This window comes from Abramis brama (genome assembly GCF_963993115.1).
Source record: "Abramis brama genome assembly, chromosome: 19".
Lineage (NCBI taxonomy): Eukaryota > Metazoa > Chordata > Actinopteri > Cypriniformes > Leuciscidae > Abramis > Abramis brama.
Genome location: NC_139981.1, coordinates 27229607 through 27246699, shown reverse-complemented (window position 1 = coordinate 27246699; position 17093 = coordinate 27229607). Strand labels below are relative to the sequence as shown.

The 17093-nt window shown below is 39.1% G+C and overlaps 1 protein-coding gene across 1 annotated transcript in view; it reads right to left on the bottom strand.

Moving 5' to 3' along the window:
• The window catches only part of LOC311069532 (CUB and sushi domain-containing protein 1), a 684283-nt gene that overhangs the window by 158867 nt on the left and 508323 nt on the right, over positions 1–17093 (bottom strand). Inside the window, exons 24-28 of the mRNA XM_084092746.1 lie at positions 15753–15944; positions 10267–10393; positions 7942–8144; positions 6432–6623; positions 493–631 (exon numbers count right to left, since the gene is read on the bottom strand). Coding sequence (XP_083948872.1) covers positions 493–631; positions 6432–6623; positions 7942–8144; positions 10267–10393; positions 15753–15944 — 853 coding nt within the window. The remainder of the gene's footprint in view (positions 1–492; positions 632–6431; positions 6624–7941; positions 8145–10266; positions 10394–15752; positions 15945–17093) is intronic.

The following is a 17093-nucleotide window of genomic DNA, read 5'->3' as shown; positions in this document are numbered from 1 at the left end:
CAGACAGACTCAATGATGGTGAGATCAGATCTCTGTGTGGATCATACCGGCTGATGTCAGACTCATTGTGCATACAGAAATCTCACTGGATTATTACAATTAATGGCAAAAGGAATATTTGGAAATGTAAACTGATATTTCCTACTGACACACTACAGCAAAATATATAAATAACTGTCTTAAAACCATTTTTTTTGTGTGTGTGTGTGTGTGTGTGTGTGTGTGTGTGTGTGTGTGTGTGTGTGTGTGTGTGTGTGTGTGTGTGTGTGTGTGTGTGTGTGAAAATACTAACATGCCTAAGACTTTTGCACAGTAATGTATGATGTATGTCCCCATTGCATATGTTGGCTAAATTCAAATACACTTAACATTTATAGAACCTGAAGTTTAAAAACAATTCAGTTCTGAATGGTACATAACCCTGTAAAAGATGTTATACCCCTTTAGGTGGCACGAGAGTCAGAGGTGCCCAGCGCTGCATGAGCACATTACCTTTTGAAGATTAAAGCAATGACAAAGTCAGGGTTGACTTTTATCCGCCAGTCACACTCTTTTCCTGGTGGGTAGGGTTGAGGATAGTTGGGTGATAGAATTACCCCAGCAGGCCCTGTCACATTGCCCCCGCAGGTAGCTGTCATAACAAGGAGAGTCAGGTTGAGAGATTATTTAATGTGATCCTTCAACACAGCAATAATAAACAATGTTAAAGCAGCCTGATTACAAGATGATTACTCTGAGCTCATTATCAATTAATATAGCAGGACAACCACATGCCAAAACATTAAATAATAATAATAACCAATACATGTAAGATTAATTGTAAATGAGCTCAGGCAGGCAGGACTTCATTACCAAACCATCTAAGAGATTTCTATATATGAAGGGTATGTCTTGTTTGGAGAACAAAAGTATTAATATACTGACTATATTGACTGAACACACAAGCAAAAAAAATAAATATATATATATATATATATATATATATATATATATATATATATATATATATATATATATATATATATATTTGATGTTTGGCACTGATCGATACTGTTAGAATAGGACCTGCCACATTTTTTGCTGGCACTGGTTCTGGAAATATTTTTCCCATAAGCAAAAAAAAATACAAAATAAAAAAACACAACATAAAAAATAAAAAAAATAAAAATTATAGAACAAAACCTGAGAACTAAGACTGTAATAAAATAAATATAAACTGAAATAAAGACTGTATAATTTATGGGCCCTATCTGTTGCGTTAGACATCTCTGCAGCAGTCACTCGCATGTCACTGTCACAAAAGTGATTAATTTATTCACGGGAGAAAAATCAGATAGACCACCATCGTCTCTTGAACTCACAGCATCAACACTTTTTTATTTATGCGCATGCTCATAACATACACAGTGCGCGGGGCACGCACGTTTCAATGACGTCACTGCGTAGACTATAAAATGGCTTTGCCACTTATACTTATTCAAATATGCTTAACACTATCATACACCCAGTGCAATGCAGTGACAGGCGCGACGTTTTGCTAGTTTCAGCCCGAAGCAGTTATCATTTTCACGTCCTGCGCCATGTTGTTTAACTAGCTAATTAATTTGCGCCCATTTATGCGCCCATGGGCGTGCTGGTCTGAAAACGAGATGTGTTTAGGAGCATTGTTGGCGCGTTGCTATTTTGAGGAAAACTGAAATAGACTGCGCCATTGACCAACTGAAACCTGCTCTAAAGTCATTGGCGCAGTATTTGTTTTTTGTTATTTAAAGAGTGCATTAGTAATATGTGCCTATAGGAGGGTGCACAACGTGCGTACACTCTGCTTATTACACACAAAGGGATCACAGCAGCACACAAACATGCCAAATATATATATATATATATATATATATATATATATATATATATATATATATATATATATATATATATATAAAAAAAGGATTACAATGTAAAATATTATTATTGTGTGCATAAATATATTTTGGAATCCGGCTTGTCCCATAGATGGTCTGCTTGCACGCTTTAACCTCACACATGAGCTGATCCGTTTCCTCTCTGGAGAAGCGTTCAGTTTTTCCGCTTGCAAATTCCGCCATGTAAATAGCGAATCCACCATGGCGCGAGCCCAACTGGCTTTTAAAGGGAATGGGAGATGAGACTCTGATTGGTTTATTTCACGTTACGCTCAAAACACACCATCACTCATTAAGAGAATAGGGACAACCCTTTTAGACCATAAGCCGCGTGCGCCGACCATTTTTCCTATCGTTAAATTACCAAAAGTGGATTGGCGCCCTGTGCGCTTTAGACTATGAACTTAGATCATTAAAATAGGGTCCTATGTCTTTTATGATGGAATGAACTATGTCCCATGAAGCATTGCAAAAGACTGAAAAAATGGCAATACACTATAAAACTACTGACTGAAGTTAATGGCCATTGTATAAAATATGATGGATTATCGGTTTATGAAAAAAATAGTAAAATATATACAAATATAAACATTTATGGGAGTGAGCAGATCATTGTAGATTCATATTCTAATTCCTGTTTCCTTGTAAACACCCTTTTCTGATTGGATTTCACTTTAGAATTATGGGTAATGGTGCATTACGCTGGGAATTCAGCAATTAAATTGTTCTTTTCTCTCTCTTAATGAAGGTACAAAAGCATATATCATCCCGTAACAATCTCAGAGCTCACGCTAGGTCTGTCTTGAATGGTTTAAACATTATCATTAAAAATCAATTTCTCTCTTCAAAGAAGATGAATGTGATTTTTACTTCCTGAACCTGGCAATTGTGCGCGATATGACCTTGTAGAATTTCATGGAAATATTAAAGCATGACATCAAAAAAGTCAATAGGGACACTGGAGGAAAAAAAAGAAAGAAAGAATAAGAAGCAGAAAAAATACTGGAGGTCTGAGAGAAGGTCATAGTAATAATATAAAAGCAACTGTGTAATGCAGTGAGTGAGAAAGCTATACTTTACCCTATAATGCTGAGCCAACATACATATTTCTTAAATAACTACAAGAAGACCACTCTATGCAGACATTAACTCTAAAAACTGTTTTATGGTGCGATGACTTTATGATTGGTAGTGGACAACCGAGTAGAGTTACAAAAAAGTACAGTGTTGTTCTATCTATTGTTCTGATTCTATCTATCTATCTATCTATCTATCTATCTATCTGTCTGTCAATGATACAATATGATACAAATAACAAAACCAGACTTTCTATTAGTATCAATAGCAATAATTATTTTTTCTGTAATTAATCACTCTAAACTCTAAATTAACGTATTGCATTGATAGACATAATTATGACCGCCGCTAGCGTAGCTAGCGAAAGCGGTCATATAGGGATTGTCAAAGTTTTTTTGTTTTTTTTTTCCGTCATCTACTGAATTTTTTCGTCAACGATACCAGGGACATTGAAACACCGGGGAACATGAAATTTGGTGGGCATGTAGCCCCACTAGACTTTTACGGAAAAATTTCGTTTGGTCCCCGGGGGCCACTCCCCCCCCCCGCGCTGGGCCCCCCCAAACCCAAAAAATGCAGTTTTTCCTAAATAACTACCTGAACCGTGGCACCGAGGATGAAGAATTTTTTATGGTATGTTGGTCTACTAGACTTTTACGGAAAAATTTCGTTTGGTCCCCGGGGGCCACTTTCCCCCCCGCGCTGGGGCCCCCGTGAATTTTTCGTCAACGATACCAGGGACACCGAAACACCGGGGAACATGAAATTTGGTGGGCATGTAGCCCCACTAGACTTTTACGGAAAAATTTTGTTTGGTCCCCGGGGGCCACTCCCCCCCCGCGCTGGGCCCCCCCAAACCCAAAAAATGCAGTTTTTCCTAAATAACTACCTGAACCGTGGCACCGAGGATGAAGAATTTTTTATGGTATGTTGGTCTACTAGACTTTTACGGAAAAATTTCGTTTGGTCCCCGGGGGCCACTTTCCCCCCCGCGCTGGGGCCCCCGTGAATTTTTCGTCAACGATACCAGGGACACCGAAACACCGGGGAACATGAAATTTGGTGGGCATGTAGCCCCACTAGACTTTTACGGAAAAATTTCGTTTGGTCCCCGGGGGCCACTCCCCCCCCCCGCACTGGGCCCCCCCAAACCCAAAAAATGCAGTTTTTCCTAAATAACTACCTGAACCGTGGCACCGAGGATGAAGAATTTTTTATGGTATGTTGGTCTACTAGACTTTTACGGAAAAATTCCGTTTGGTCCCCGGGGGCCACTCCCCCCCCGCGCTGGGCCCCCCGTGAATTTTTCGTCAACGATACCAGGGACACCGAAACACCGGGGAACATGAAATTTGGTGGGCATGTAGCCCCACTAGACTTTTACGGAAAAATTTCGTTTGGTCCCCGGGGGCCACCCCCCCCCCCGCGCGCTGGGCCCCCCGTGAATTTTTCGTCAACGATACCAGGGACACCGAAACACCGGGGAACATGAAATTTGGTGGGCATGTAGCCCCACTAGACTTTTACGGAAAAATTTCGTATGGTCCCCGGAGGCCACTCCCCCCCCGCGCTGGGCCCCCCGTGAATATTTCGTCAACGATACCAGGGACACCGAAACACCGGGGAACATGAAATTTGGTGGGCATGTAGCCCCACTAGACTTTTACGGAAAAATTTCGTTTGGTCCCCGGGGGCCACTCCCCCCCCCGCGCTGGGCCCCCCCAAACCCCAAAAATGCAGTTTTTCCTAAATAACTACCTGAACCGTGGTACTGAGGATGAAGAAATTTTTATGGTATGTTGGTCTTAAGGGCCCACATCAACCTAGCCCATAATCGATTGTCAAAGTTTTTTTTTTTTTTTTTTTTCGTCATCTTTCTGAATTTTTCGTCAACGATACCAGGGACACCGAAACACCGGGGAACATGAAATTTGGTGGGCATGTAGTCCCACTAGACTTTTACGGAAAAATTTCGTTTGGTCCCCGGGGGCCACTCCCCCCCGCGCTGGGCCCCCCCAAACCCAAAAAATGCAGTTTTTCCTAAATAACTACCTGAACCGTGGCACCGAGGATGAAGAAATTTTTATGGTATGTTGGTCTTAAGGGCCCACATCAACCTAGCCCATAATCGATTGTCAAAGTTTTTTTGTTTTTTTTTCCCGTCATCTTACTGAATTTTTCGTCAACGATACCAGGGACACCGAAACACCGGGGAACATGAAATTTGGTGGGCATGTAGCCCCACTAGACTTTTACGGAAAAATTTCGTTTGGTCCCCGGGGGCCACTCCCCCCCCGCGCTGGGCCCCCCCAAACCCAAAAAATGCAGTTTTTCCTAAATAACTACCTGAACCGTGGCACCGAGGATGAAGAAATTTTTATGGTATGTTGGTCTTAAGGGCCCACATCAACCTAGCCCATAATCGATTGTCAAAGTTTTTTTTTTTTTTTTTTTTGTCATCTTACTGAATTTTTCGTCAACGATACCAGGGACACCGAAACACCGGGGAACATGAAATTTGGTGGGCATGTAGCCCCACTAGACTTTTACAGAAAAATTTCGTTTGGTCCCCGGGGGCCACTCCCCCCCCGCGCTGGGCCCCCCCAAACCCAAAAAATGCTGTTTTTCCTAAATAACTACCTGAACCGTGGCACCGAGGATGAAGAAATTTGTATGGTATGTTGGTCTTAAGGGCCCACATCAACCTAGCCCATAATCACTCATTTGTGATTTGCGCCCCTCCCATAAAAAATGAAAATGCAATATTATTCTGCTTTAATCGCCCCTATCTTCAGTTTAGATGTTCAGAACTGCACCATATTTCATGTGTATGATTAACTTGACATCCTCTGGGGGTATGCTAAGTTTCGTAGAATTTCATCCATGGGGGGGTATAAAATAAATTCATTTATGTGCACATTTAGTGACTGTACACTCATCGGCCTGTAGATGGTGGTGTTGAGCGAAGGGTTGCTGGTTTAGGATGATACTGTCACACACACACATGCAGGAATACAAACAAATGCAAGCATGCACACACACTGACATCCACACGCACAGACACACACCCATACACACACATACAAATCCACATGCACAGACATACACACACAAACACACACACGCGCACACACATGTACTGTACGCACGCATACATACACGCACAGACACACAAACACATACACACACACACAGACAGACATGCACATACTACTACTTTTTTTAGGTATATACATAAACACGCAATACAGCCAAATTGCTCCACGTCATTTATTTTTGTGGAAAGCCAGTGCAGGCCTGAGCGGCGGTCATATTTTGTACCGCCATGCGGTACATCTAGTTTCTATTCATATTTTACTTTTAAAATAAAAGAGTGTTCGATAGCACATCAGTTTTTACTGTGGTATGGAAGGACGCAGTGGAGTCGGATCTCACCGATGCAGGTGGGTGGGTCCGGCTGCCAGAAAAAGCGGCTGTTGAGCTGAACACAAGTGATTTCAGACACTCCTTGAATCTTGTACCCAGGGTCACACTGAAAGGAAATGGTGTCGCCAGGCTCCCTGCTGTCTCCGTAGCGTGTTCCATTTTGAGGGGTCCCTGGGTCGTTGCAGGTCATGGCAACTGTAGCTGAAATAAAAAATATTAATTTTGAATCAGCTGTGAATCAGTGAGACATTAGAGAGAGCAGAAAATCACTTATTCATGAGAAAACAGACCTCTGCTCTCGACTAAATATGCCAAGGTGCACAGCATCCCACTTATATGATGGAGTTAAATTCATGTTTATGGAGATTTTAATTTAATTATATTTCATCAATCATCAAAACCACTTAAAATAGCATAAATAGCCTACAAGTACAGAGGGATCTTAAGACATTAACAAGATAAAAGGCTGTGTTACAACAATAGCTTACTACTTACTGCATACTGCACAGCCTACACTCTACAATACACTGCTGGCTATCTTATTTATTAGATGATAAACTTCCAATTTTGAAAACACAATTATTCTATATTTTTGATTTAATAAAAAAGAGAGAGAAAGAACTGGTATGCTGATACAACGTTACACTGCACATTTTGGCAAACATAGAGTGGCAGCTCGTCAGGATGGCAAGGGAGGCACAGACTATCCAAGATTTTGAGAAGGAAAATGGATAATTTAATGTTAATAAAATTCCCACGTATTCATTTCATGTCTCAGAATGTGTATTGTTTGTAATTTCACCACTGTAACACCATAAAATATTACCAGAGCTGCTCTTCCCCGAACGTGCCGAATCTGCCGATTTAATTACAATTGTTCGGAAAAGTGTGCTAAGGCAAGTCTGATGGGATAGAGAAGGGGAAGGGGGAAGCAAAAACCATAGCTCGAGACTTCTGCCTCCGTTGGTAAAAAAAAATATAAAAAAATTAGCCAATCACCATCGAGTATTTCATTTTCAGAGGTTAGGTGTTGAGAAAAAAAAACGCAGAGGAGGCTAGCCTCACTTGATATATTAACCAATCATCGTAGAGATGTAAATTATACAATCGTTTTTTGAACTGTTACTGCTGAAAATGTACCAACTACCTTAATTATGGAGAGTAGAGATATTAAATATTTGATCACCAACAAAATTGCCAGCAGCTTCAAATTAAAAATGAAGGAAGACCACACGCCTAAGTTGGACGTAAACTACAGCAATCAGCTTCACTAAACGGCCCTATTAACATGCTCTATTAACATGGATATTTAAAAAGACAGAAGGATGGGTTTTTGTTTTAAGTGATGGGCTAGGTGAGGCTAGGTATTATCTTGCTGTAATTGTGCTCATCCAGGTATTCCAGTTACCATTCATAATGAACATTAGTGTAGAGTGCACAGTATGCATACTGCAAAGATAGTAAGAGAAATATGCTAGAATGCTATTCTAATCACAGCCAAGGAGAAGCTGATACGTACTAGAGAACTGGATGGAGAAACCGGACTTGCTAATGAAGTAATCGCTGTCAAACTGAAGCGTGAGGATGTTGAAAGTGCTGTGAGTGTCTTCGGGTAAAAGCGACCCACTCCACTCTTTCAGCAGAATGCCACTCTCTGCTGGTCCGTCCCAAACCTTCAGAATGTCATGGTCCACCTCTGTGTCAAAGACTATGAAGTGGAGGCTGGAAAGGTCAAATATAGTGAGAATATTACATTCTGTTGCATTTTCTTTCCAAGGCATTCAAACACATTGCATCCATATTATAAGCACAAAATACATGTAAACTAAAATATATGTTCAAATTTTGTCAAATAAGAAGTCCAGAACTTTGCAAAGATAGGATATAACAAATTGATTTATTATGCATAATTAAAGCTGCAGTACACTATGTAACTTTACCCTGTAGTAGTTAAAGCAGAAGAATGTTGTTTTGGTTGTGTTTCAGCTATGATCCTTGAATGTGGCTCGAGGCACAAATATTGGACAACTTATCAGTGTGGATGGACAATTAAATACTTTTTGTTTTCTTGTCTTTACAACCCATGATTCCCTGGAGGTTTGCTATTTTTAATGATCATCTTCATGATCAGCTTTCAGCTTTGCACTACCCACAGACAGAGCTATTTTTCTCAGTGTATGGATATGAAATGATCCACCCTGAAAGCTCTAAAATATAAATCATTATTATAGGTTTATCAAAGTGTATTTTGGTAAAGATATGGTTTGGAAGATGTATTTTTTGGCGTTCTCACATTAATATAATTGTGTTATTTTATTCTTTTTTTATTTGTATGTAGCTTTAATAAATAGCCTTGTTTTGCAGAAGGACAAGTTTTTGAGTTCTAAACATCTTATGTTTCAAAAGATGTTTGATTCCTCTCAATATGACCTTTTTGATATGTTTGGATCATCTTTTGCATCTTTTAAAATAAAAATTGCTTGCTGAATGCAAACAAAGCATATATATAACAAAACAGCAAAAAGCCTTCAGAATAAATGTATTCCTTTACTGAGCCACTGGGATTTATATTATTTACACTCAACACGACTGTAGCCTGACCTCCTTGACCTCCAAAGCGCAGCACTGCAGCTGGCATGTAAACACAGCACTGATCAACTTAAGTCACAACAATGACTGTCTCTGTGGGAAGTGTGGGTGGACAACCATGAGTTCTGCTCTCCGCAAACACATTCAAATATCTCCACACCTCTCAGAAGTGACATTTCATTCACTAGCAGCATCCTTTTTGCTAACAGTGGAACTGTAGTGTGTACCTAACTAATATAGGTATGAAAATAACAACTCAATAATGACAATAATATAAAAGGACTATGAATAAATTGTTTAAATACATACAATAAATTGTTGTTTATAAACAGTAAATTTACTTCATCATTTAAAAAGAAAACAAAAAGGTGAGTGTCAGACTTAAAATTGAAGAAGTTGTGACAAGAAAAAACAGAAAACAAACATGAAGTGTTCCTTTTACATGTGAAAATAAAATCTGAAGGTGGGTAAAACATCATTCTCTCCTCTCAGTGCAGTCTTTTGAAAATTGTGAACAACCATGTCATCATACTAATGCAACACCCCCGCAACTGTAAAGAATTACGCAAACATGATTTCATGTAATGCATCTTGAGCTAAGACGATAAAACTTGTGGAGCAGTTACTGTGCAAATGTATGCAACAGAGAGAAGTCACAGAGGGGTTTCTTTCACCTGTGAGCGGGGAGTGAGAGATGGAGTAGAGTTGTAGCGGAGTGATTACAGATGCTTCGAGCAAGAAGGGGAAATTGCTGTTGCTCAACTCCACTCACATACTCAGAGTGCCAAAGTCAATTTTGACTGGCATTCGGTGCTTGGTGAGCAATCATTTTAGACCCTGTATGTATAGAAATAGTTGAAACACCTGCAGCACGACCTGCAGCACGACTCAAATGACTCAAGCCTGATGGTGTGAATTACATCCCACTCTTACAATTCCTCCTGTTATCTGCTCTTCATAAGCCATCTTCTCTTTAAACGGATCAACTGAATTGGCTTACCTGAGTTTTGCTTCGTTTTTGAAGGCTTAACTGGCTTATCGCTTTTTGTGTCTCTATTCTTTTTGCCCTTTCACTAACCCTCCCCCTCTGTGTAACGGTAATGCACTTGTAGGAACAGATGCCAGCCAGTGGTAGGCCGCACAGCAGGGTGAAATGCAATCACCATGCTCCTTTATAGGTTGTATGGGAATTATATGGAAATTAATGGAGGGGAGGTAAAAACATAATGTGGTTTGCAACCACGGGTTTTCGTACCTGATGGTTTTGCCCGTGTCTGCCTCGATGGACCAGGTGCAGTGAAGGTTGTTGTCATAAGGGGCTGGGTAACCAGGTGACAGAATCCTTCCAGATGTGGCGCCGCTAATGTGTCCTCCGCACTCGGCTACACACACACACACACAAGGAATTAAAGTCTTAAACTAGATTTGCATTTCCAGAAAGAAATATCAGTGCTTGCAAAGCCACATAACAATAAATCAAGTTTTAGGTATGCTACATTTTATGCTACTTTGTGTGTAATTAAATGCCACATCAGAACTGCTTTGTCACTGTCATACAAATCAAACTACTACACGATTGATTAATATGAGACCAATCACAATTCAGTAGGCACATAAATCTAAGATGAAGCCCAATCGGAAGTCTCTATGCAAAAATTCCTATGACATCATAGCTGAAGGTTACATCTTAAATGCTACATACTCATTGTAAGCAAAATGAGATTTTAAAACTTTAACATCAGAGTATAATCCAAATGTGACCATTTAAATTATGCTGCATTGAAATGTAATTATACTATTAGTATACTATGGGTATTTTTAGCCATTACGTATACTATGTAGACAGCAGAGAAAATAGAAAATGGGTTTTATTATGTTGACTAATTCAAATAAAAGCAAGCAACGTCAACTGAAGGCAATATTTTCCATTTTAAAGGGCCACTGAAGTGCCTTGAAATGTGCAGCATTATTCAATAAGTTGACGTAATTTCCACTGAAACAGGAAGACAGGGTGAGATATATCGAACAGCTCCTGCCTTTTTTTTTTTCTTTTTTTTTTTAAATAGCCAATAGCGTTTCATCAGCAGTTATAAAGCAGCTTCCTCCTAATCTGTAACTGTTTCTCCTCCTAATCTCCTCCATATCGCTTTAAAATATAGAATTCTGTGCAGAATTAAAATGGGTCCTATACATTTTCTGGTATGCGACGACTCGCGCATTTGATTCGCTCTGTGCTATCGTGTCTCTGGACCGGAGCTGCGGCGGTTCGCATGCCATTAATGTGAAACCAGACTTAATTCGCCCCAATGGAAAGCATATTTACACTTTCTGAATTCCCTATCCCCTATACCGATTCTAGCCGCAGCTATTTATAATGGGCAGGATGCTTTAGATTCTAGAGAAAATCAAAAAATTTGACAGAAAATCTGATGACAAGATGAAGTGCAGAGTGATGTCATCAAAATCGTTTATTTATTCTGGTGGAAGTGAGAGACTGCTATTTTTGAATGCTTGTATCGTCTAAATGTGAATGTTGACATTGTTTTGGAGCAGAGTAGCTTAACAGTAAGGCTAACATATTCATACTAAAAGCCAAAAATCTTCAGTACACCGCTCTGGGCTTGCAGAGTAATCATGGGACATTTTCCTCATCCTAACCACAGTGGGAGAGCCTTTCTCCATCCCTCTCAGCACTTTATTTGCACTTGGGTCTCTCATGTAATCACTGAAGTTGAGTCTCTTAAGGAAGCTCTCTTCATCAGAATTACAGTACGAAGACACTCTCGCATTCGGTTCACACTCAGTATACCAGCCTGATGCACTGCTACACCTTATGGATTTCCAGATTTCCAGGAAGTCATAGAGTTCAACACCATAAACAACTACATTTATTTGAGATAAATAATCTGTAGATGTTTAATATATAATTTCATTGTGGATCTGTTCTGTGTTGTACTGTATGCAAAGTATTGCGCTTTGCTTTATTGATATCTTCGCTATACTATTCTCTACTACTATTCTGATCTTATGACATGGTCTTCCCTCACACAACACATTCTGTGGTGCCATAGTTCAGTAATGGTATCAAATGGAAATACCTGGGTACTTGATAAATAGATCCTCAATTAATGTACTACAGTATTTATAGGATATTTAAGGTCAAATGTTTGGACAGTTACTTTATTATTATACCTTCTTTATTATGACTATTTTCCACATTTAGTAGTCATCAAAATAACCACAACAACAACAAAAAAGGGGAAAACTGTGTTATATTTGAGCTTTTTTAATATCTAGATTCCAGCCCTGTAAACTTTATGAGGTGTATTCTGCGAGGCTTTTTAAACAGTATTGAGGGAGTTCACATGTATGCTGGACATTTGTTGACTGCTTTTTGTCATTATGCATTCCAACTCACCCATCTGCAAAACACATTTAGTTTTGTATTTATAGATAGGCACAATTTTTATTTGCATAAATATACAGCCCTTTTTTGTTCATGAGAAACATATTGTCCAAATGTTTGACTGGTAATGTGCTTTAAAGAACATAATTTAACACTTTCTATAAAGCCAGTATTTATAATGCATTATAAGGGTATTCTTAATGCATGATAATACACGCATAATTCCTTACAAACAATTTTATAATGTGTTTTCATGTCATGAATAATCGTAACAACATAATACTTACCTATTTGTGGTTATAACTATTAAGAGCATGATGAGTATTATAACACACAGTGAACATAATTTTATCAACTTAAGTTATATTGGATTATATATCCCTTAGTTTAATATTTTTTACTTTCCCAAGTCTCATATCTTGACATTGTTTACTTAAGATCTGCACAGTATCATACTACAACATACATACTAAACATCTAAAGCACTTTATAATGTGGTCATAATGGTCTTTGTCTGCTTTAAGTAAAGTAACAAAAGTTGAGTCTTCTTTTAAACAGCCGTAAGATATCATGAAGTGGTTATAAGACATGTCCCTTAAGTTGTGTGGAAAAGTACAAAGGAAAATACATTCACTATGCAAATCATGTTTTATTCAGAAAACTGCAAATTTACAAGGCTTTAGCAAATCTAATAAGCAGGTAAGTATTATAACTGTTGTTACGATTATTCATGAGATGATACAACACATTATAAGGTTATTTATAAGGCATTATGCATGTATTATAATGATTTAAGAATACCCTTATGATGCACTATAAATGTAGGCTTCATAGAAAGTGTTACCGGCTTCATCTGGTGTTATAATACATTGTACTCTTAAAAGTAAAAATAACCACAAATAGGTAAGTATTATAATGTATTGTAACTGTTATGATTATTTATCAGACGATGCAACATATTATAATGTTGTTTATAAGGCATTATGCATGTACTATAATGCATTGAGAATACCCTTACAATGCATTATAAATACAGGCTTCATAGAAAGTGTTATTGAACATCATAGTGTTACCATGATATGGGTGATAGAACAATGTAATAAAGTCTCAATCGATATAGGTTTTGCTATCATTTATATTGTGGTAAGTAAATATATCTGCACAAGGCAGTACTGCCTAAAGTTATTGATTTGTTAGAGTAATAAAGAAATTACTGGATGAATGAGAAATTTAATGATACCTGCTTGATGTTAAAATGAGTTATTGAGCGCAATAAGCAGCAAAAAAGAACTCAATATGCTACTTGTGCTGTCTTGGCACACACCCAAAAACGTGCACACAGAAAACCGTCTGTCTTCGACTGAATGTTCAAATACACACAAAATGCTTGCCTTAGTGAGTATCCTAAAAACCTGAATAACTTCAATAGCTTTAATAAGAGTCAGTGTATATTTAATTTATACAGTAAAGACCATGCAGTGTTTTATTTTTGATTATTTAATTTATCTTGCATTTCTTACTTGAATGCTACCGTTATGTAGACCTACTGTAGCCTACCTAAAAAAAACTTGTTTTCTTGTTATAATAACAAAGTAAAAATAGCTATTTTAAGATATACTGTATATTGTTATCTATATTGTGATATTGCTGTAAAATGTTGTGTTTATATGTCTAAAGTCATCAGTCTTTGCAAATCTTATAAATCCTCCATAGAGTCAATGGGAGTGTTGTATCTTACCAGGTTCACCAGAAGTCACAGCGTGAACAATATCTTACTGGTTTATATAAAGCAAGAGAGAGTTCTGATGGTCTTCATACTGAAATACTGAATATAAAATCAGCTTTGGGAAACATAATCAAACTTCACCACCTTTCTTCTGTGATGGTACATGTGCCTTGAGCACTGCAACATAATTCTCTTTGCTGATCTTTCTTGGATTACAATCTGTTACATGAGTTGGAGAGGGCAGAGGATGGTGCATCTGATCATCTTCATCATCAAAATTGATGAACCACAGAAGAAATAAATCCAAGCAAAATATGTGTACAACAGGACTAAAAGCCCCTCAGGCTAAACTGCCTAACACTAGATAAGCCGCCACAACACTTTACTAAACACTTGTTTATCACTTAACACTGTCAAATTTTCCTGATCCATTAAGTCGTTGCATTCATTGGCAAAAGAGTCATTTTGAGGTAAATTGAAGATCATCCATCCATCCATCCATCTTCTTCCGCTTATCCGGGGCCGGGTCACGGGGGCAGCAGTCTAAGCAGAGATGCCCAGACTTCCCTCTCCCTAGACACTTCCTCCAGCTCTTCCGGGGGGACACTGAGGCGTTCCCAGGCCAGCCGGGAGATATAGTCCCTCCAGCGTGTCCTAGGTCTTCCCCGGGGTCTCCTCCCAGTGGGACGCGCCCGGAACACCTTCCCGGGAAGGCGTCCAGGAGGCATCCGGAACAGATGCCCGAGCCATCTCAGCTGACCCCTCTTGATGTGGAGGAGCAGCGGCTCTACTCTGAGCTCCTCCCGAGTGACCGAGCTTCTCACCCTATCTCTAAGGGATCGCCCAGCCACTCTGCGGAGAAAGCTCATTTCGGCCGCCTGTATCCGGGATCTTGTCCTTTCGGTCATGACCCAAAGCTCATGACCATAGGTGAGAGTAGGAACGTAGATTGACCGGTAAATCGAGAGCTTCGCCTTGCGGCTCAGCTCTTTCTTTACCACGACAGACCGGTACATCGACCGCATTACTGCAGAAGCTGCACCGATCCGTCTGTCATTCTCCCGTTCCATCCTTCCCTTACTCGTGAACAAGACCCCAAGATACTTAAACTCCTCCACTTGAGGCAGGAACTCTCCACCAACCTGGGACCACCACCCGGGTCTGGGGTGAAGATTAAATTGAAGATCATTTTTATTTAATTATAATTTTATTTTCCATACCTGTATCTTCGATTTTCAATAATAATTGAAGTCATTTCATGACACTATTTAACAAAGGTTTGTTTTGACGCTCATCTTTTCCAGTATACTGGATTTTTCACCTGCTCAAATGTTGACAACCAATTAAGAGGCTCTTTGACAGGTTTTCATGGAAGGACAGGAACTCAAACCCTTCCCTGACAAACATTTAATAGTGAAAGGGAAAACATTCACTTGAAAGATCAAATGTGAAAAGAACAACTTGTAAACTGCAACAAGACCAACATTTGATATTAAAAAGTTTTAGATTGGTAAACATTATGCTTTTAGAAAACCATACACACAAGGTTTAGGGTCTTCATATCATCGGAGCTAATTCATTTGTGTAATTGTTGATGTGGTGAACTCACCAATACAAGATGGAAGTGGTTTGTCCCACACCCTACGGTCTCCACTGAGGCACGTCAGTGTGCTGCTTCCGTGCAGTGTGTATCCAGGATTGCAACTGTACAGCACGTACGTGTCTGCAAAATGGCCGTCGTCTTGGATTTTGTAGCCATAATTAGGTGTCCCCGGCTCCTCACATTTGACAAGGTCAAAACCTGTTAGAGGGGCAGGATCAAGGTAAGCCAATTTGAACAGTAAAAAGACATCTGGCCACATGAAATCAACCCCCTGGCAGGCTGGATTGGCCTCTTGCTTAATAATGACATAAAGGCGGTGCAATAAATGATACACCTGCTCAAAACAGTTACCTATGCAGCCCCCAGGAGCCCGCCTCAAATTAATACCAGCACAGTATATGCTTAACTCAAAGATCACCTTTTTAAACATGTCCATTCATCCAGTCTCTGTTTTGTTAATGCATGTTTCCAATGCAGGACAGCCTTTTCAAAAAATGGATCTGAAAACAATAGACCTGCTGTGCCACTCTTTAATACATTTACTAGTCTCCTTTATTTAGCTGGGAAGATGGTGGAAGTCTTAACGAGGAAATAATGAGAAGTGGGTAACGAGGATATTATCAGACTGTCTCTGACCAGCAATTAAAACTGTAATATCTTGCACATGCTGTGTCTTTTCTGTCTTTATTTCTACTTATTCTTTCTTCTAATTACAGCAGTAGTATTCTTCTTTTTAAATGAATTTAGAGTCAAAAATGAATTTAGAGTCAAAATGTAGTGACAGAGATTTAAGTGTGTGTTATATACGTGTGTGCATGGGTGTATGTGTGTGTGTGTGTGTGGGGGGGGGGGGGGATACACTTACAAATACACTTACATAGTGGAATATTATGACAACCAACTAGGACATTTTACTGGTCCTCACTAGTTACAAATCGACTAAAACATACATGTATTTAAATCTAGTGTTTTGCACGTGTTTCAGTGATGGGAAAGTTTAGGGATAGGGGCTGGGTAAGGCAATAAGGAAAATATTATTAACCTGATATAAAATCAATGGAAGTCTTAGTGATGTCCTCACTAATATAATAAAACAAATGTGTGTGTGTGTGTACGTGTGTGTGTTTCATAACTGTGCTTCTATTTTCTGCTTCACAACCATCATAGGCAAAAACAACAACCTTTGTTTGGCTACTGCATCTAGCTCATGCGTGATGTGCAAAATATGATTGTCAGCAGTCAGCCATCAAATTACTGTCACACAGGGGTGACAATTCAATAGACTGAGCTGAAAATCAGTTTGAAACCATATACTCAATTCATTCTTAATCAAAGTGAATGCTAGAA